General features: G+C 40.4%; 1 protein-coding gene across 1 annotated transcript in view; it reads right to left on the reverse strand.

Moving 5' to 3' along the window:
- Nucleotides 1-380: 380 nt before the first annotated feature.
- Nucleotides 381-22,690, reverse strand: part of CNKSR3 (CNKSR family member 3) — a 53,620-nt gene continuing 31,310 nt past the window's right edge. The window contains exons 3-13 of the mRNA XM_064708193.1: nt 18,903-19,105; nt 17,605-17,692; nt 15,078-15,119; nt 13,103-13,222; nt 11,442-11,501; nt 8,860-8,928; nt 8,005-8,151; nt 6,336-6,460; nt 3,730-3,938; nt 3,177-3,266; nt 381-1,701 (exon numbers count right to left, since the gene is read on the reverse strand). Coding sequence (XP_064564263.1) covers nt 1,403-1,701; nt 3,177-3,266; nt 3,730-3,938; nt 6,336-6,460; nt 8,005-8,151; nt 8,860-8,928; nt 11,442-11,501; nt 13,103-13,222; nt 15,078-15,119; nt 17,605-17,692; nt 18,903-19,105 — 1,452 coding nt within the window. The 3' untranslated portion in view covers nt 381-1,402. The remainder of the gene's footprint in view (nt 1,702-3,176; nt 3,267-3,729; nt 3,939-6,335; nt 6,461-8,004; nt 8,152-8,859; nt 8,929-11,441; nt 11,502-13,102; nt 13,223-15,077; nt 15,120-17,604; nt 17,693-18,902; nt 19,106-22,690) is intronic.

Below are 22,690 nucleotides of genomic sequence, written 5' to 3' on the forward strand. Positions count from 1 at the left end.
GTGTTTTTAACATCCTGTTATCACATGTGATCCCTGCCCCAGTCCTGAGTGCAAACTAGCATTTAACTCCCTTCCTTCCCCACCAATCATTAAATACAAATCCTTCTTTTCAGCAAGACCAAAGGAGTAGAGGCTGTCAGCAATGTATCATCTACAAAAATAGTTAGTCTTATAATTAGAAGGTAATACAAAATCTTATTTTCTTTTCATTTGACTAAGCTGTGCCCAATACTTCAATACAGGAAGGTACAAACTCTATCTGTTTAAATGTAAAAATATATACAACTATATTTGACATTTAAATAACTTTAAACACAACTGTTTGCATACTAACAATCTTATGTACATTCCTTCTTAAACAATACCTCTTTAATATCCTCCTCTTTTGTTAAACAAGTTTTATTTTCCTCCCAAAATACCCAAGGCTACTTTAAAATTCTGGAGGGGTAAAAATTAGAGCTATATAGAAAATAGCAAGATGTCTTACAATTGTAGTGTATGATAGCACATATTTTTCATAAAAACAACATATCATTCAAAAACTGAACCACTGTAAAAGTTCTCGTAAGTCCAACAGGACTGTCTTTCAAGGTTACTTTGGTTAACAGCAAGTCATTCTTAAACAATTAAGGAAAAAAATATATATTCTTTCACCACCTCTACAGATGCATTTCCTTGGCTTGTTGTAGCAATCCATATACCTTTACAGATGAGCACTGCAGTTGTTCAGTGCTCCTTATTTGTACTGTGATTTCAAATAAAATAGATTATATATATATATAAAAGGTTGGATTGATTTATAATTAAATTAGTCCAACTTCCTAAAATCTCTGAATAAGAGAACTCTCTTCCGAAGACTTCATAGGAACTCTGGATATCAGAGAAAGAGTGGTAACACCACTAATTCTTCCTTGCAAGGTTGATCTCATGCAGTACTTGAAACAGCATCACCAAGTTGCATGAAACTGCTGTTTCCCTGCTTATTTTCCCAGTCAGGAGAGTGACAGCTTCTGTGAGCTCTTCATACTCTGACACCCTGCCAGTTGCACCAGCCTCTGAGCATTCAGACAACTAAAGTGCCACTGGACTTCACAGTAATGCAATGTTTTCCTCTGAGCCATTACACATTTCCCAGGTCACTTGTGGCCTCTACCTCACTGAAATTTTACTCATTTCCATGGGAATAAACGCCTTCAGTTTTGGCTAGGAAGAGGAACTTGGTCTTTCTTCCCTCCTTGCACTATGAAACCCTCTGATCCATGAAAAATGACAAGCAAAAAGGCTAAAGTGTGAGATTCTCCAGGAACAGAATACCGCATTAGTCAGTGTGTGTCAGTTAAGCTGCAGAGTAGGGAAGTGTGACCGACGAGCAAAGGCACTTGGTGACAGCGCTGGGGACAAGTCAGTGAGTCAACAGCTTCAGTCTGGTGAACCAATTGACCAGCAGCGAGGGCTCTGCCGAGGAGGATTTCGTGGATGATGTGACCGATGATTTTTTAGCACCTTCCTCTTGGAAAGGAATTGTTGCACTGTTGTGGAGGTCTGTGTTCATAAAGCACCTGCTGCCCCGAATATAATCCGTTCCCCTCACTAACTGCTTGTCAGACACCGGCCTGGAGAGCGGGTGCTGCATGCAGGGGCTTTCCTCAATGATGGGGGGTATCCTTTCATTGCTGAAGTACCTGCAGAGGACATCTTCACCTGTACAAACAGGAGGGGGAAAACCAATTATTGCTGACTTCCAAACCCTCCATTAACATTTTCTATTTTTATAAAAGTATTCTGGTTACACTTCAAATACCTAGATCTGGGGTTTTGTTCATAAAACACCTGGACATAAGCAGCTATCAATAGATTCACAGCTTTTTGCATCTTTAATGTTTTTTAAGTGACACAATAATGAAATAAATCTATACACAGAGGAGACAGATACCATTTGACTGTTATATTCCAGATTCACACACACCAAAAATGATGATACAGACTACTTTCACCAAATCATTATCATAGGTGATATTTAACAATCTTCTTCTAATGTGTTATTCAAAATGCTGAAGAGACCAGAGTTGAATCCATAAACTTCTCAGTATAACTCATGGGTAACTTAAAAGCTACTAACATTACTTTGGACAAGAGAAATTAATTTTGCAGGTGAAGATATAAGCACTTCCCTCCCTGATTTTGACTAGTGATTCATGATGCTTTCTCTGTTTTAACTCTTCCCCAGACACCTGACCAAGGCAGCTGCTGCCAAAGAATTCCTGCTAGACTAGGCAGGCCTTTGGTTCTGATCCAACACAGCTTAAGCCTGCAGCACTTAAGTACATTTCAAGCATTAAAAAAAGGCAACACAAAACCAAAGGCAAAACCAACCAAAACACCACACACACAAAAACCAGCCCTGCCACCTGGTGATCGCTCTGTTAGTATCCCTCCAGGTTGATGCTTCTTGTTATCAACTTCTACTTTTACATAAAAATAATAGAATCCAGCTTTGATTTTACCTACAATTAGACATTAGCTTTCATAACTGATTCCAAGAATAAACTAGTCATCCTTATTTCCCACTCTAACAGGACTCAAATAGTCTTTCAAATGCAGAAGAAGGTGGGAAGAGGACAGTGTGGGAAGTAAAAAAAGCCATCCAACTGAACACAAAATGTTATGAGCTTCTGTCTCTCTCCCATTCAGTGATGCCTGCAGAATATGTTCCTTTCTAATAGCAGTAGCAGTAAAAAGCAGCTCCTAAAAGGCCCTACATTTTCCATTTTGTGAACAAGCTTGCTTCTTCAACAGCCTCCACAGTGAGCTAAACAAAAAGACTTAGCACAAAAGTAGTTTCATGATCAGTATTAAATACAGTAGAAAGTGAAGGGGCTGTGTGCAAGAGGAAAATGTGCTATAAAATCAGAAGTACAGATCTGCCCTAGTCATTCCAGCCAACTTTTAATGCTCACTACAACTCTGAGGCAGAAGATTTGAGTCCCATCACTGAATAGCCTCAGAAATTTCACTTACCATCTGGCATTTCTGCTAAACCCAATAATGGTCACCTTGCGTCAGTTCAGCAATATGCAAACCACAATCCTCTATTCCTAGTTTAAGCACTTTCATGTGGTTCACCCCAAGGAAATTTTGGAGAGGAAGAGAATGAGGGATAAAACCTAAAACCTTGCCTTTTCTCCCTGATCCTCGTGGCCTAGAGAAGGGCTCTGCAGCTCCTATCCAGCTTCCATCAGCAGGCATTGACAAAGGACGAGGTTTTCCTAGAGACAACATAGAAGGTTACGAGGAGTTACATAAAGTTGAGGAAACCAATATTTAAATTTTTGCTTTCCCAGTTAAACAAAGAAGAGATAAGCAATAAGGAGTTCAAATTGTAGGAAAAAAGAATATCTGAAGATAATTCCATCGGTGACATAAGAAATCAGTGTGCTGAGATTAAACAGCTGCCCTCTTGCTCATTTAGAGCAGGAGTGGACATAATGTTATAAGCAAAATACACGTGGAAGTGGTGCTCTGTAGCAGCAGACCCCAGCTGAATAGCATTCATTAGAGAAATAACAGAGTTTTAAGAGACATTATTTCAGGTACAGAATTTCAGATTCACAATTTGTACAAATGGCCTTAATATCAATCAAGCCCAACATGCAGTTTTCTAAGACAAATCATTTCAGACTGATCAAAGCCCTTATCACAACAGCGATAACAAGAGAGGAATGAACTCACCGTAAGACTGTGTTTTTTCTCTCATTTTGGCTGGCAGGACATTTACTTCCATGGGATACCCAGGCAGCTGATCAGAATCAGCAATAGTGAACCTCCGCCTCCGGCTCTCCTGATCCAGAAAGGAATTGGGAGACTCGGCGCCCTTGGACCCAGGCAGGGGCTGACTGCGTTTGCTGCCTCCTCCATACACAAAGCTCCCCTTTTCATCTCTGAAAGGACAGGTCACTGCATTAGTGCCCTGAAAGAGTTTAAAGCTACAGACATGAATAGGTCTGAAAGATGCTTCTAGCAGCAAGTCATGCTCGTGACAACTGGCATTGTGCTGCAAACAAGCTGTAAGAAACCCTCAAGAAAGTCAGGTGATAGAAGACTTCATTATATTTAACAAGCAGAAAAGAAAGCTACCCTCCTCATGCTAAATCACTCTTAATGAGCCAGTAATTTAACACACTGAGAAATTTAGAGGCTCCATTCCTCCAAAATCCAAAACATTTTGATAAATGAGACCTTACTGTCCTGAGGGCATCAAAGCCCCTGATTTGCTGCCTGGTCAAATACATAGCTTTGACTCAGGAGTGCTACATAAATTTATCCATCTCTGTATGTGTAATTACCTCCATCTGAGGGTCTCTGCCTTTCAGTCATTATAGGAGTCCAATACCTGTCACTGAATATTTGCCACCTTCTCTCTCCCTCCTTGAGGGTTTCAGTAACAGATTCACAGTGTGTGTATATGCGTGTATATATACACATATATGATTTTGATTAAATTCTGCAAGTACTTTTGGAAGAGAAGCTACCCTTTAAGTTAAGATTTGCCTGGAGGATTTTTCCCTTTCTAGATGCTACAATCTTATTGCTTGAAGCAACCATTAGCCAAGTCAGGCATGAAAACACATAGCTGACTGCCTAAGCACACATACACCCCAGTGTTCATAGCAGTTCCTGGACAGCACATCCCACTTGTCCAGCTCTCCAGCCAGAACAATGCTACAAGCTCAGCGAACAGGAAGGAGCAATTTATGGAGATGCAGAGACCAAAAATTGCACTCAAGTGTTCCACCAGAAATGTATATATGTGGAGAGCTCTGCTACACCACCATGTGGAGACTGTGCCATGGGCAGGGAAACCAAACACTGCTCTCTGACTCCCAGTGTGGAGCAGAGGAGATCTGTGCCAGGAAGGGAAGAGAACAGGATGTTGAGGGGGAGAAAAAAGCAACCATCATATAAATGCACCATAATTTCAAGAGAAAAGCAAAACATGCAGAGGTCAAAATAAATGACCAAACAGAAGGCAAAAGAATTGTCCTTTCTCCTCTTCCTGCCTGTCATAGCTTCCCACATTTGATTTCTTTAAAAGTCAAGACACCTTTCCCTTTCCATCCATCATCCAGGATGAATCTTAAATCTCATATTGTGATTCCTGTCCTTTTCAACAGGGATTCAGGTCTAAAGGCATTCGAAGCTTGATATAATTTTCTGTCTCTTTAAGAAAGATAAACAAATTGAGCACATGGACATAATTCACCAATGTGCTTGAGATATTTAATGATTTGAAGAAACAACTAAGGCATTTATCTGCTAAATCTACATGCTTGTTATTCTGCCAAAAGATTTAAAGATTTGAGGGTATTTTAATAAGAAATGAGCATGTGTAACCATAAAAGCAAGGCAAAAGCAGGTCAAGGTGGGTCCAACTTCAGTAAAGAGACTCTACCTAAGCAAGCCCCTGCCCCAGTCCTGTCCCAAAAACTGCAGTAATACCACCTCTGCCTCTCTATCAGCCCTTACATGGCAGGAGGCAAGTGCCCTCCCACAAGGCCTTCAGCAAAAGGTGACAGTTTCTGTGCTGGGCTACCTACATGTACCCTAAAATGTCAGGGAAGGCCAGGAAGCATGCCAGCCTTTCACATCTTGCCTGGAAACGCTTTTTTCCATCACATTCCCAGATCAGCTGGCAGGGTTCTGGCATGAGTCAACATGGACTTGAGAAGAAACAACAGTCAGCCTTACCATATACACCACTCTCCCTCCCACTGCATATACAGGTCTGCATTTTTATAGCTTACACCACAGGATAAAAAAATAAGAGTTGATGTATTGCCTCTCCCTTCCCTTCAGTGGGAACATATTTGTTTTAAACAACTTGCAAGTTTAAAAATTTAACGTGATAGGCGTCATTTAACGTGACATTCTTTTCCATCCTAACTCCCACAACAGTTACTCAACTTGCTAAAAAAGAAAAAATCCAACAGTGAAAAATGTTAGGGGCCAAAAATTACTTCTTGCTGTGTGTAGCTGGATTTAAACAGAGTCAGAAACATAACTCCACAACAAAACCAGAGATGACATTGGTGTCATGTTCTGGGAACAACTCTGCTCTCTGTGGCACACAATCTTCCAGTAATAAAATCTATTACAATCCTGGTAGTATACACATTTAAGCATAAGTTCAAGCAATCCAACTCATTTAGGCAGTTAGAAGAAAGTTTGAGATCTGCAGCTTCCTCAAGCTAATCTGCACAGAGCTCTAACAGCAAGCCAGCTCAGAAACAAGTGCAGTGAAGGAGGTTTGTGTGAGTGGTGCAGGTTTGTTTGCATACCGAGGAGAATACGGAACAGCTGGTGGAGGGGGTATGTACAGATCCAAAATGGCTGGCTTCTCCTTCTTCAGTGAGGTATCCACAGTGCTTTCTGGCGACTGAGTTGAAGCTGGTGAGGGACTGGTCTGAAATGTTAAACAGCTATCAAACATCTGAACACTCATTTATCATTCACAAAAAGATAACTTAATAATCAAGAGCACCATTTTCATCCCCTAGTGAACTACTATCTCTGTGATATATGGACACTTCAAAAACTCTTAAGAGTTCACATTTTCCTCCACCCCCAGTCTTGGCTAGCTTTACAGGCCCTCCCACAGAAGTCCTATCATGGGTAATGCATTGCTCAAGCATATTTTGCTCTTTCCAGTTCTATTTTTCATGTAAATTCCACAGACAAAAAAAGCAACTGAGACAAAACCCCCTCTTCTATATTTAGATGTGTTAAAAGAAAGCAATTTGTTTAATACAGATATGATTAGCAAGCCTTGTGAAGCTGCATTATGCTACCTTTATTCCATACACTCCAATGCCTGGATCACAGACAGGAATATAGTGAAGTTCACCATAGATTGAATCAATGGATATAAGGACCAGGGAAGCAAATTAAAAATACATTTGGCATTGCTCATCTTTGCACCTCACTTCTATAAATTCTCAGCACTTTTATAGGTTCCTGTCTGCTTATAGGAGAGAAAAGGTTTCAAAGACCTTTCTTCTCCAATCATTCCCTCCCCTAAGGAAGCACTGCTGGGCACAGCCTATAAGCCAGCCCACCTCAGCTCTTCGCATTGAAGCACATGTCAGGCACGATGCCACAAAAACAGGACACATGCACTGGTGAAAGGAAGGATGAACAAGTAGTCACGCATACATCTATCCAATTTGAAAGAAATCTGCCTTCATGGATATTTGTGATAGCCACCAGCATTTCACAGGTTTAAATTACCCCCATGGCTGTAGGGAGACCTGTATCACAACAGGAGGAGGAAGGGGAACTCTCCCTAGTTTTATTAATTTCAGATAATTAGTTTAAATTCAGTTAGGTTGGTCACTCCTGCAAGCATTAAGCCGCAAGTTTCCTGATGCAACACTCTATTCCTCAACATGGTTATTTAAGAATTATTAACATCACTTTCTCTGCCTGCTCAGTACCCAATCTGTGAATTGCCCAACAACCAAATCTTATTTAAACAAGCAGCTTAAATAATTTTTTGAAAAGACCACTCCTTCTCCCCCTTCACTAGCCTAAAAAGAGGACAAATATATGGAATAGTCTTAAGCTATTTCAGCAAAAACATATTACTGTGATAAACAGAGAAAGCATTTATTTATTGCTCCACGCTGATGAATTCCATACATATCAGCAGTTTCGCCTCAGATAAGTTCTCCCAGCGGCACACAGACTGATTCAAATATTCAACACACCTAGTCCCTTTGTGTACCAAGAGCGCATTATCTGCTAGCAAGGAAATAGGGAAAAAAAAACCACCCAAAAAAACCAAACCACATATTCTTTTTTGTTCCATAGGAGGACAGCCATTTCACCTAACCTGCCTTGACATATACCCAAGCACTTTGGGGCATTTCTAAGATTTTTCTTTTTTTTTTCCAGCTGCAACCAAGGCATTGCCATCCTGAGATGAGAGTGGAGCTGGCAGGCTCTCACCTGCACCAAGGGTGGTTTCCAGCGCAGGTTCTTCAGAGGAGCAGGAGTGAAATGAAAAGAGCCAGTAGGACGCTTCTTAAGCAGCAGCCTAACTCCAGCAGGATTCTCTCGCAACTTTGCCACCAGATTTTTTAGTTGCCATCCAACCTGAAAGAGAATAAAGACATCTTTTATTCAGCATTTCTTTTCTGAAAACAAACAAACAAGAAAAACCTAAACCTCCCAAGTTAGACAGCTTGTTTTGGCATGAACCTAGAAGAAATAAGGGATTCCAAAAAAGCCATCTTAAGAATGAAAAAAAAAAAAAAAAAAAAAGGAAAGTTCTTTTTTTGCAAGGTTTTTCATTTTCTTTCCAAGTTCTCTAATTAAGATGTAAACTAAATACGAAGATATCAAGCAGTGCTCTTTATACCCAAGTTTCAGTCCTAGACACATGGATATGCTCAAATTGACTAACACAGGGATTCACAGTGAACTATTTTCTCATGTTTCTTTCTCACATTGAAAGGCATTGCCTAATGTGCTAAGCAAAAATGCAATCATTATATCCAGGTTCCCAGGAGCAAATGACTGGACAATCATTTGCAAATTATTGGGGTGCATTTTAAGCTCTTTATCTGCATTTCAGTGGATTGTAAAGAGACATTTTAAACAGGTCTTAAATGAAACATGAATTATTTTAATATTATGCATAAAGCATTTTAACATGAAATACTGTATATTTATCAAAATATTGCAAATAATAAAATTTATATTGAAAATAAAATGCTAAAAAGCCTCAAACATCAGAACTGCCTCCTGACCCCATCCATTCAGCCCCTGTGGTGCAGAGCAAGCATAAGGGCAGTTACTCACCACAGTTTGCCTATTAACCTGGATCACTTCATCACCAGCATGAATCTTCTGGGAGCGATCAGCAGGGGACTGCAAAGAGGAAAACAAGAGTCATGTGCTGGATCAGGTTTCCCTCTGTCCCAAAACAACCCCCACCAATCTAAGTCAAAGGCTGCATCAGCAATGATTTTTTGCTATATGTAATTTTCACCTCTGCTGATGACTTGAGAAATGTAAATTAATGAAGTGAATTATTTATTTTAATGCTGGGGGAACTAAACAGAAAGAGAGAAGGCACAGCCCCCATCTGTTAAAGACCAAATTGCATTTAAGTCATGGGACAGTCTCCACTCTCCTTTTCCCTCCAGTTTATACTATAGTTTTAGACAGTAATGGAAGAGGCAGGAGGAGGATTTCTGCCCTAACACAACAACCATCTTCAGATAAAAATACTTGCACAGACAGGTATTTTTCAAATACCTATCTAATAATTATACACTTTAAAATACAATTTTCTTGGAACAAAACCTAAGCTCTGGGGAGCCGTTAGCAAGAAACAGATAAGTACGTCAATATTTAGATTTATCAACAGCTGGTGCAATGCACCAGCCTTTGCTGCACTGCAGTTATTAAGAGCACTCTCACTGCTGTAATACACCAACTCCTACCAGCCTTGACAACACCCAAAGCACACACACATGCTACCTTGGTACATGCTGCACCCTGGTCACAGGAGAGCAACTCCTCCCATTCCCTCCACCCCATGAGTAACCACCAGGCAGCAGGCCAGCTCTTCCTAGTGACTCCAGAACTAAGCACTGGGATTAAGGACTCCCTTCTCCACCTCATCACACCTTTAGACCTCATGTAACTTTGTTATGAGAAAGAACTGTGAGAATAAACAGTGCAACAAAGGAAGAAAACATGGGGAATTTGTGGGAGGCTTCAGCTATCATGAGCAACCCCATTTCTTCATTGTCTTCTTGCTTCCTCTGAGAGGAAATGCCTCTGTGGAAAGCTGCATATATAGGAGTCAACCAAGATCATGAAAAAATGCTGGGCCAGAGTCAAGTTTGTGAAAAACAAAGCTCCTTTCAAGCTGTCCTTTGGGTGACCAACAGCTCATCTGAGGGAGGGTGGGGGACCCTTGCACAGAGAACTCCTGCAGCAAGTGACAGGTCACAGCACTGGCATCACACCGTGAGAGCAGAGGAAAGAGCAGAGTTTAGCTCTAGAACTCAACATGCAAAGTCTCACGTAGGATGGCATAACTCAGGGATCCTCTTGGCTGACTCACACCAAATGGACTTCCCCAGTTCTTCCATTGTTCAATTCAGGGATGCAATTCCATTGCAATCCCATACACCAGCTCCTGGGGGTAGCTACTAAAATACCATTCCAAATCTAGCAAGAAAACTGAGCTAAGATCTAGCCTGGGTCATCTAAATGACACCACACCACCATAAAGCCATCAGTTGATCGTAGATCTCTCAGTCACTTGACCAGTTCTGATGCTCCAAAGGAAGGAGTTTTCCCCAAGGAAGGATATTCCCCAAAGGAAGAGGCAGTGTTGATAACAAAAAGCAGACACTTAGGTCAACACAGAAAGCTACAGAAGGAATACAGACCCAAGACCTACATGCAGAGGCAGCCTGTCAGCAGTCAACATTACATTTTTTTGCATTTATCAGATGTTAAAATTGCTGCAGAAGTGGACATGGCCTCTATGGCAAATCCTATATAAAATTATGCCAGGACAATAGCATCAAAGCTATAGAAGCTTACACTCTGCAAGCACAGATTTCCACACTCTCCTGCCTGGTCCCTGGACCTGGCAGGGGAACAATTAGAACCACTGGTTTTTTCCTATTCACAACAAAAAAAAACATTGCTGCAAAAGCCAACTTTCTCTGCTCTTTTTTTCTTTCAGTCACTGCTCCTGGACAGTAGTAGCCTGTTTGAAAACACCACAGCATCACCTGCCAGCCTCAGCTGTTGGCTAGAGGTCTACTCCTTCAAGGGCTGCCCAGAAGCCTTCAATAAACCCTCAGCTGCAAAGGACTCAGTGTACAAATAAAACAAGGAACCACCTGCAGTAAAAAACTAGTTGCCTCTCTTGCCAACTACTTCCTTCCAGCTGACCACTCTTAAAGTCTTACTTGTTCATAGTTGTTTTAGTCTGCAAGGTAATTTTGTCACGGGACAGCTCATTTAATTACTCATTACTGAATTTAGCACACCACCACCTAAATGCTCCCATTAGGGGAGATTGCCTTTGCCAGTGGAGAGCAAATACACCCAAGACTTTGTTAAGCAAGATACCATAAGAGCTCAGAACAGCAGATACAGTAACTTATTAAAGCAATTACTTTAATGCCAAGCATTTGAACTAATTTGTGTACTTGCAGAAACTGGTTTAATCAGACTAACAGTGAAACATGTAGGCACAAAATATTTACAAACTGTGGAAAAACAAACAATGGATCACGCAGTACTTAAAGCAGCAATGCCATGCAAGTCATGTCTAAAACAACAAAAAGGAGTAAGTCAAACTAACTCAATCAAAGCTGCTGTCTGAGACAATCTACATTTGCTTCACTTACATTTTCTGTTGTTCCAGTAATTACATGCAATCCATCATAAGTTGATTTGATGTACATTCCCTAAAGAAAAAATGAAAAACAAGTTTAAAGGCAAAACAAACCACATAACTTATCTGATTAAAACACTGTTGGCAACAGACTTAAAGCATTATTAAAACCAGTTAACAATTTGTATATTCTCCCTTAAAAAGTGTGTAGTCTAATATTACAACACTCTGAACTTCTTCACAGATCACTTTTAGTGTAATTTATTACAATATTTATAATGATTTAAAACACCTAGTGTATGGAATAACATTCAGAAACACTCTCTGGTTGGTAACACCAAACACCGCTGATTTTTCTGCCTTGTCAGACTTTGGCCTTGAACAGAATTTTATTTCCTTACTACCCAGCCTGCTTTAGAGGATGACAGGTTTTACTAGGTGCCCATCAGTTCTCTCCAAACAGAGCAGACCCACACAGGTGGGCTACAAGTACTGCTGACATGTTCTTTTACAGCTTCTCTTGGTAAGCCAGTACACAGACAGCATCATAACCACAATGCTTACATAAGCACTAAAGTTCCAGCAGAGTATTTGTGGCTCTGTATGCTAATGCTGAGTGTGAACACAAGGACAAACTGGATGAAGTGGGCGTTGACTATAAGAACATCAAATTAAAAGTCATGAACAGGCTGTTAACTAATAATTACACAGATTTCCCACAAGAGGTGACCAGCACATTGATGTCATCATTTATGAACAAATACATAACTACTTTTCCTTTCTACATCTGTTGTTAGAAACACTCACACTGAGAAGTACAGAATTGGATGTTAATCAGAAGCTGAAAGCAGCTTAGCTTTTAAAGTTACCACACTTACTTTAAAAATTAGATGATCTTTCTGACCTTTCCTCTCCAGCCAGTTCTCTGCCTGTTTTTCTGTCAGTATCCAATTGGGTGCACCCACCTCCTTGTTTCATTTTTAAGCCAAGCTAGACTGGGTCTGCTTCGATGTAGCTTGTGTATTAACAAAGAGGTTCCCATAATTTCAAAAATGCATGACTGATTCAGTCTAATCCACTGGTCTAGGTAAGACTGTGCAGCTTTCTCTAAAAATGTTCATCTCTCCTGCCTTCAGGGCTAGGAGTGAATACAAATGCACGTAACAATTTAAATTCCCTCCAACTCATTCTAACACATCTGTTCCCTAGACAGAAAATCCACCGAGATTTCAAATTAAGTTTCTCATAACCAGCACTCAGCTAAGCAGAATCCATTGAACGAATACAAGTCAGTAATGAGACACGGCCACCAAAGAGTTTAAAAATTCTCATTTTCCTGCTAACAGCAAAACTCCAAAATTCTCCCATTCATCTCTATCTTGCTATAAAAAACAAAAAAAGCATCTTTCAAAATACAAACATAATTTCTCATTGCCTTCTCCCTCAGAAATTATATTTGGGATCAAGCCTGTTAATGTGCATATCTGTCCCTGGCAGCCACTCCAGCACACCACCTGACAACTGACCTTTAGGGTTCCTTCTTGTGCCTCTTTCTTTTCACCACAGGTTACTATTGGATTTGAAATACCTTATAATAAAAACACACTTGCATTGGCTCACAGGGCTACCTATTAAATACTGGGAACATCAGGACACTCCAGCATTGCTTCTTACCAGGCCTTCCCCAGGTTTAATGTTGGTTAAATGGACCTCCTCCAGACAGGCACACTGGCTCATCAGTGGGTCTGTGGTTGATCGGATGGCTTTGTCACAAATGCCATTTAAAGTCTTGGCCTGCAATGAGAACACACAAAAAGCAGCTAGGAAAATTTTCTCCTGGCTTCTTCCTCTTTTAATTTTCAAATACATAAATGGAATTAGTTCTAAAATCACTGAAATAGAAGATTCATTTGTACAGATCTATTCTACAGCATGTTTACATCCTTACTGTAACACAGAAACAACTTGTTTCCATAAGTGCCACCTTACCATCACTAACAGATGCTGACACAGCCTCTGTCTGAAAAAATAAACACACAAAATATAACAAAAAATTGGGTTTGGGGTTTGTCTGCTCTAACCAAAACAGAACTCACTAAAATATTGAAGCATTTTGATGATTCCTTGTGGGAACAATTGACAGGTTTTCATGTTGTTCTGTATTTCTGCTATAAGAATACAACTAGACATGTGTCACAAAAAGGGATGTGCGGGCCATTGACATATTTGCACAAAACCTTACAGTATAAGGTAGGACCATCCAGCACTCAAGTGCTTCTGCAGTACTTCTCTCCATTGTGCCTCTGAACTGACCTCTTCTGGAATGCTTACACAGGCAAGGTTCATATTTCCTTTTGACCAAAACATAACTGATCCTAAGCCAACATTATAAATACAGGCCAATTCTGACCTTGGCGTGTGTGTCAGTAAAGTTGGAGGCAGAATGGCTTTGCCTTGCAGAACACGTAACTATCAGAATGTCTAATCAAACATGAAAAAAGAAGAAAAAACAGTCAAAGAATCTGTGCCCTCTCTACACTCACAAATTTCATTATGTCCCACTGTGTTTTCTGCTTTGATATCAACTGAAGCAAAGTTGACACTCCAAGTAGGTTACAAAATCTTAAAGGAGGGGGGAGAGAAGTTTTCTACACAGTACAGTAGTTAGCGATAAACAATTTGGGAACCTGCAAGGTAAGTCACCTTTCACAAGGGGCTTGAATCCTGCAGTCAAAGCAGGCACATGTAACTACAGAACAGAGGGGAACTGTGTCATAGGAAGACATAGCTTTGGATTACAATGGTCCCTGGAAACAATAGCTCCAACGTTTTCTGTTTCGTTTTACGTCAGATTTATAGAGCAGCAATAAAATAAATCAAAACAATGTTTAAGTGTGAATGCGAGGAACTGCTCAAACAAGGGAATTCCAAACAACAATACCTACTTCCAGTGTGGGTGTGCACAATTGGAAAAAGAAAGATACAGAGAACTCCCTTTTACATGGTCTCGTTATTTATGAACAAAATTATTTTTAGTTATTGTGCTACTAAATTCCTAAGCATCTATGAGCTACCGGAAGACCTTATCAAAGAGCACAGCCTGGCTCATGTCAAAAGCAGGAAGCGATGATTAAGTGTTACAAAATATAAAAAGCATTCCATTACACTCCGCATTTGGTCACAAGGCTCCTTCAATCAGCCCTAAAAACTTCAGGCTGAAGTACAGAGCCAGAGCTTCATTTCTGTGGCAGGGCAGTTCTTTTACATGAAGAAGCATAATAAGGCAAGAGCTTCTGCTTATTAAGGCGCTAAATGCATTTCACAGGCATAATTGGTTTATTTAGCCTGTGACCATTTTACAGGACTAGTCGTCCCTTGAAAATTTGAGATTAAATCCTCTTGGAAATACAGCTGTGTATTGAAACTAAGGAATACTTGACTAGGCTCTCACTGCACACTCTCCATCTGCTGAAATTTCAGTGATTTCCTCTACAGGAAAGAACATTCACAAAACAAGTCATAGTAATGTTTACTTGCATGATATGCTTGTGCATTTGGGACTGAAAAGCTGTTGTCAATAGTCAGCATAGAAGCAACCAAAATGAATATGAATGCAGACAGCTGAGTTTCAACAGAAACATAAACTTACCACAGTCTGGACTTTATCTTCCATGTCAGCCACAGTGCAATCCTAAAAATAAAACAAGAACAAAACCCCTACATTAACCAATAAACATGGAAACAAATCATCTCTGAAAACTCTACAAAACTTCCATTTTAACCTCAAACAGAAATAGAGTTATTCACGCTGCAGGGATTAGTCAGATTAGTTTCACCCAGTAGGGCTCAAAAGGACTATTAAGCAACTATTTTCTGGCCCTGGCAGAAAGCAATAATAAACCTTGAAAACTAAGAGAATGTGGGATTCAATTACAGCAGCTGACTTTTCCAGAAAAGCAGAACCTTGCACAATTAAATCAGATTCTCAGAAGGCCAGGCAGAGGTGCTTGCCTTACACTGATAAACCCCAACTCAGGTACTCCTCTGTCCCAGACACCAAAATGGATCTAAAGCATTCTGTTCAAAATAGAAGGGAAAGTGATTTTCTAAAAAATATGCTGTCAGTGACATTCCTGAAGGGCAGAATGCACACAAGGCATTATTTACATAGTCCAGGTATAAAAGCCTTTGACCTGAAACAAGTTCATGTAAAAATCTACAGAAGCCATCACTGTTTTCTGCAAGAAGTGCTGAACTGAAGAATATTATTCTCAGATTAAAAACTTAAAACAGCAAGTAAATAATAGACCAAGATTTACAATATCTACAAGGAGAAAACCCTCAAGCATTTTAATAGCCTGAAGGAGGAGTCATGTTGGAGAAGTTTGAGGAGGACTTTCCCCTGCTTTTCTCTGCTAAATACATCTGCACAAATCAATAGCAAATGCCATCATGCAGCCAAAAATGCTCAATATTGAAAAGTCCTTCTGTTCCCTCTGATTTCTGTTTATCCTGTTTATTATTTCAGCCCTAAAGTTTGACATGGAACTTTAAGTGGAGTAAAATCCTATCCTTGAATCTATATAGCTATCATCAAAGGTAACTAGAATCTTCTTGCATTCCTGCCATGCTTTATTACGATTTGCTTTTATGCATCATTTATGATTATGCAGCATTGGTTCCACAAGAGCCACTCTGGCCTCTTCACCATTAGAACTGACCACCTGTTTCTGTAGTCTATGCCTTAATAAGAAATACTTTTAAAGTCTAAAAATCCTCCTAAAGAGTTTTCCACTGCATCTCTTTTCCACATCAGGAGACTCCTTAAGACTATTCTAGCACACGTGTCCTGTCCCAGGACAAAACCATGCTGGTTGGTTCTTCCCCCATTAATGCTTTTCTCATATGCACCAAGCCCATCTTTTATGATGGTTCATATCAAATTGGCAGAGAAGTAGTCTGACATTTTTTAAAAGGTGCTGTTCACAGCTTTGATTCCCCTGCTATCAAGGGCTGACCTAAGAGAAAGATTAGACACACTTTTTAGCAGCTCTATTCATACATTCAGCAATCTCCTATCTCAGTTCCTATAGCACCCTTGGGTGAACACCATCTGCTGCTAGAAACACGAACTGTTCCACTGCACAATCTGCACATCTGTAGCTGTAAATCACTAAGTTTGTGCAATTGCACACAGAGTGCCCCAGCAAGAAGGGCACTGAGCAGCAGGCATGCACACCTTGGGGTAGCCAGACACCATCCTTTGACAACGACAACTGACATCACTGGGTGGCATCACAGCTTGACAACTCAGGATGTTCTACCCTTTGACATCATCCCTTCAGCATGGAGAGGAAATCACCCATGTCACAGGGCATGGTCCTCCAGAGTTCAAACATAACATAGGCACAGAATAATGGTTATGAGCGAGTTTGGCAGTCACAGAAGTGTGCACACAGTGCTTCACAGCTACAGCAGTGCCATGCTCTCAGAACAGGCTCAAAAGCAGGAAGCACTATTCAGAGAGCAAAATTTTATGTCAGCTGCCAAGATTACCACGGCTGCTACATGTCCTTTTAGCTATTATTTATACAAGCAGTCATCATACAGCTGGTAAATTAAAGTTTTGAAAAATATTCTGGTCTTGTAATAGTGGCAGAAGCAGTCTGGCTAGTGGGATCTGTATCATAAAGGTGGCAGCTCCTTCCATTACATGCAGCATTTCCCATTTGATAGCTAAAACATCCTGCACGAGACAAGATCTATGGAGTCTGCAAACATAGGTACAAAAAACAATGGAGCCATATTTTTGTTTAGAGTTAGCACTGATAACTGTTTTTCAACATGCTGCTTGGAATGTGAAAATCTTCAAATGCAGATCAACTATTTCAAAGACTTTTTCCAGTAAAGCTCAAGAAAATAAGAGGAGCTTTTAAGCTGAAGTCCCTTAATACCAAAATTGATAATTAAATTGAAAGGCAGGGGAAAAAACAAAAAACCTCATAACTCAGAAACAGACAACTGAAACTGACCTTCATGGACATTCAAAGTTAAAAGTAAGCTCTCATTCCCAGAACTGCCTTTCATTAGCACTCAGCACAAAGCAATCACATTACTTCCCCAACATCTCCTTTCCTTCCCTTTTGGAAAGCAGAGAGGAAAAGAAATCAGCTGACCTTTTGAACAGTAGTAGTGAGGTCCAAGCAGAGCTGAATGATTCTGTTCTTCATTGATGAAAAGTCAGCAATACCTGTAAATGGGGTCCTACAACAAGAGAAAACTCCCCTTAGACTGGAGGGACCAGTCTTCTCCCATCCTACTTTACCAGTGAGGAAGAGCATATGAGAGCAAATGCTGCAACTCTCACACTGACAGGTGTGAGGATAGGTTTACAATGTAAATATTCCTGACTGCACAGTCCTGGCTCCCCTCTTGCACCAAAACGGGGAATTTTCTAGCCCTGTCCTTGGGTTTACCAGTGAGAGAACTTTCAACTTTCTGACCGGACAAGGGAAAAACAGTTCTCTAAAAGAAGAAAAATAGATTTTCACATTTTACACACAGAGGTCCAGTGAGACTTAGAGAAGAATCATTACAGGTAGGGCAGCTTTAGGACCTGAAGAGTCCCACCTCTGACCTTTCAGACAGTTTCAAAGCCTAGAAGAGGGGTTGAGAAATAACCATAGCAGGTCTGGAAATGGACAAGCCAGCAGTTTTGATGACTGTGAGTTACAGAAAAAAATCTAGGATTGAGCTGCCAGCAACAGAGTGAGAGGAGAGGACCAGGTGAGAGGCACAAAGGGTTAACATCGCTGCCTGGACACAGATCAAGTTCTCACTTGAGAGCAGGAAAAAGGATAAAAGTGCACCTTGCTGCCAGTCCCTGTGCAGTCATTCTCCTAACTCTCCTTCTCAGGCAAGCTAGCAAGGGCTTTGAGAATTTATGTTCATCTCTTATTGTGGACTGCACCCCTGCCAGCACCTGACCTGCTGCAGTTGTAACAAAATAACTTTGGTTCTTTCCAGGCCAAAAAAAAATTTAATAAGACCAAACAAAAGAGAAAATGAAACAGCAGAAGGATAATCTCTTCCACTGCTCAGTTTTCAAATAACATAGCTAAGGCCATGATTTCAGCAGAACATTTAAAAAATCTTCCAGGAAGGGATCTGCCAATGACAAGTAATCTAGAAGCTGGGAAAACCATGTGTATGAGAAACTGACCTAAAAGGGAACACCCATACTTTTACAAATACCATTTTGAGTGCAACCTTAACAGTTTCATTGCTTTTAGCAAGAGTGGAAGTGCAAGAATGATACCCTAGGTTTAATTAATCCACTAGAGGTCTTCTAGCAACACTAAAAAAAAGGGGTTAGCAACATGAAGATCTTTACACCCAAGCATCTAGGAAAGGCCCTACAAAGAGAAGCAATTCCTTAGAGCAGCAAATTAAAACATAACCGTTTCATTCTTACCTGTCCAACCATGCAAGCAAGGCTTTAGCAGCACCAATAAGCTCCACAACAGAAGTAAGGAATTCATTGGGGGGCTTGCGAGAGGTATTTCCATCATAACTGGAACTTTTCCTACGGCTGCTGATGTAGTTCTGCAGATTGTTGGATGACCCTCGCAGCTTGAGAACCAGGTTCTTCATGTTGTCTGTTTCAAGGCCATAGTTCTGCAAGGAACATTATGAGGCTTGATAAATGTCCTTGTTGAGTTCTCCTATTTATTATAAAACAAGTTAAAAGCTCACATGGGATGAGAAGTCTTCATGATTTGCACAACTTTCTCATGGCTGTTTGGCAAAAATGCCTTGAAAGATTTGTTCTATGCTGTAGCCAGTAAAGAATACTTTTGTAAGTGCCAAACCTCAGTTTCTATCATTAATGAGATTTAAGGACACTTTTTCATCAGAATCAAGTCCCAATGTCCTAACAGATATCATTTACTTGTTAAATGTGTTGCTCTTGTTTGTGTTAAAGAAGAGCAAGCATTTTGTTTTTCTTAAAACATTTTCTATCATATGGTAAATAAACACTTAAGTAACATTTCATTCACAACTAAAGATAAGTTAAATCTGGTAAGAGATTAAAACATCAACAGGAAGCAAATGCAGTTTTGCAATCAAAAGCTTAAATAAATATTTGAATCACCAGTTTTCAGTAACTGTGCTCCTTGACTACAACAGTGCAATTATTTGCAAGTTTGAGGACAGTGTTAACATCGTACATGGTAATTAAACTCATTTTTAGACATCAAATTTTTCATTCATTTACAAAACAAAGATCTGAGAGCCTTGCCTACAACTTCAACTTTATAGATTCAAATTCCTACTTTCCTTGAGAAAAAAAAAAAAACAAAAACAAAAGAGTGCCAAACAACAACAAAAAAACCACTCCCACCAGAACAAAACAAACACAAAAATACAAGAGAGTCCTGCCCTTCACTTTTCTTTTGCTGCTGCAGATTCTTGCAACTAAATTCCAACTTCTATAGTTCAGTCAGATATACTCTCTACTCCTACCTTCCTACTCAAAAACCTAAACCAACTAAGGCAAATTTTAATTCCATTTAATTCCTAGTTGCTGGCTTGTAGCTCCATTGCCTCCAGAGTGAAGGATCTGTAAAGCAGGCTGGAACATTTCAGATTAAGTCATTTACAAAATGTAAGAATCTTTGACCCAAAGAAACACATGTCTCCAGTGTATGGAGAGGTGACAGCTACACAGCTACCTTTAAAAGCCTACTGCCTCCTATGGATAAGATCCCAGTGGGTTTAAGTTACACAAGTGCCTCCCTCCTCGACCTCAGGGCTCTTGGCAAGGAAATACCCTTAATGTGCAGCCAGGAGTAAGGGTTGAAAGGATATGTCCAATTTTAAAAAATGCCACTGTTGCAACAGCAAAGGATATCCTTAAATTTTCCAGGATTACAGAAAGGGAAAGATCTGGATTACTAAACAACTTTAAAGTACTTGCACACTGTGATGTGTGAACTTATCACCTTTTAATTTTAACAAAAACAATAACAAAAAAACCCCACCAAAAAAACTCAGCACCCCAAGAGCATTATTTGAATGCATTTCTTGCAGTTAGTTTTATTCTCCTCTTAGAAGACTGAATATTAGTCTACTGTTGAGGGAAAACTTTTTCACAAACAGGTCTGGATGTGGGGCAAGTTCCTGTAACGACAAGAAAGTAGCCACATATCAGAAACCCTGCCCTTACAGAGGGGAACTAGAGGATCCTGATCCCCTGCTTTCATAAAGGGACAGAAAACAGAAAGTACTTTTTCTGTGCAGAGGTACAACCCAATCACCCTGATTAGAACTTGAGAGTTTTCATGTAATTAAGTATCTCCAGATCTTTCTTTCTGTCATTCAGATGCAGAAACTCAGCCAAGCACCTGTGGGTACTTGAGATTAGAGGTGGCACCAGCATTTAAGAGGATATGTGTTGTTGATATACCAGGTGAGATTTTGGGCTTGGCCTTAAAACATTCACATACCCCTTATCACACCTTGCACCTTATTTATACCACAGGTGAGTCTGGCGTGACTCTTCCAGTTCAGGTAGATTTTCAATAATTCTGTCAAGTTGTTCTCAGTTTTGAGGGTGACTTCAGCAACACATGTGCAGCCTCTAGGGATGCAGGGGCTCCAGCTCATAACTGCAACTGGTGTCTCCAAAAGATTCTCAAGAGCCCATCATCACAGCCAAGCTCCAAGTCACTGCTCTAAGTTCCCTCCTACAGCTTCCCCCAAGGGCTCTACAGAGTGCACCTCCACTGCTAAACCAGCAGTTTGTGCTTCAGGAAAGGTCCTGACCAAGCACTTCACCTACGCAGCACAGCACAGGGTATGCAGCTCTTGAGTACCAATCCCAAACTGGACAACTGTGGATCAGCCCTAGTGGATGAACTACCCCAAAAATAGGAGTCATCCCAACCCAAGCCACCTTTGCTCCACCAGTCCCCTCACTTTCTGCTTTAATATACAAAAAGCATTTTGCCCCTTCACCAGGTACAGCAATGCCCTTATCCAAGCTGAAACTCTCTTGACCAGCTCTCACATCACCAACTATTCTTTCTCCTTCACTTGCAATGTCCAGTCTGTTGAGAGGGTTGGCTTGGGGATCTAAACAATACAAAGAAATCTAACCCCTTGGTTTAGCTCCCTGAAGTAGCTCACTTCAGGGTCAGGTGAGTGCAAGCACAAAGGATCACTAATCAGAGGACAGGAGGGGGTGGAGACAGCAGCTGACTTGGATTAATTGAACTTGTCATAGAACTGTAGCCCCAGTCCACAACAGATAGGAATGCTGATATTGTGGCAGCACACCAAACAACCTTCACAGTGACACACAGTCGAAGTGCAAAGCTTAGCAAGCTTTTCTTGAAATATTTCCACAGGATTAAGGCTACAAGAGTTAACAAATCATTACTTAAGCAACCAAAAGGTTTTGGTTGCTTAAGTAATTGTTAAATGTTGCTCATGAACCAAAAAAAAAAGGTTGCACCTTACTACTGCTCCTGATTTTAAACATCAAAGTTGTTTTGACCTAAACACAGGCTGAAGCCAGCGGTCAAGAGCACCTGATGTCAAACATTCCCAGGCTATTACTCATTAACCTGGGGAGCCACATGCAGGGCTGGAGGAGAGTCAGCACCCACACGTGCAGGAGAGAGTTCACTCCTTTCTAAACTCCATCTCATTTAATGAGAAAAAGTAATCTGACCAAATAATGGCTCAAGGTCAGGCAGCCAACAAACAAAAAGATAAAAAACAAAACAAAAAACCAGACGTGGCTAACTGAAGTCAAAAGAGCAGAGCAGTTGTGTCAGAGATGAACTGGGCTGATGAAGAGCTCTGCTACTGCCCAGGGACAGCATCCTTTTCTGTTTCACAGCATCCTTTTCTGTTTCACAACATGGTCACATGCTGCAATGTGATGAGTTGGACAGGCTGGCTGATTGAACTGAAAACCTGTTCTGGGAAAAAAAATGAATAAAACCAATCCAAATGCTTGCTCAGATGCTGACCCAACTCACTGCAGGCTATATAAAGAATTAACACAAGGTACTGTCACAGTCACACATTCTTGCTCTTTTCCTTCTAACAAAAATGCATTCTAAAGAATCCTCTGGAGTAGTAAACTTCCTAATAAACAACAAAAAATTTGAAGCATCTAAAAAAACTAAAATCTTATGTGGCAGTGCATAGATATAATTAGGATGATTTTTACATGATTAGGACCCAAAG

This window comes from Zonotrichia leucophrys, chromosome 3, assembly GCF_028769735.1.
Source record: "Zonotrichia leucophrys gambelii isolate GWCS_2022_RI chromosome 3, RI_Zleu_2.0, whole genome shotgun sequence".
In the NCBI taxonomy this organism is placed as follows: Eukaryota; Metazoa; Chordata; class Aves; order Passeriformes; family Passerellidae; genus Zonotrichia; species Zonotrichia leucophrys.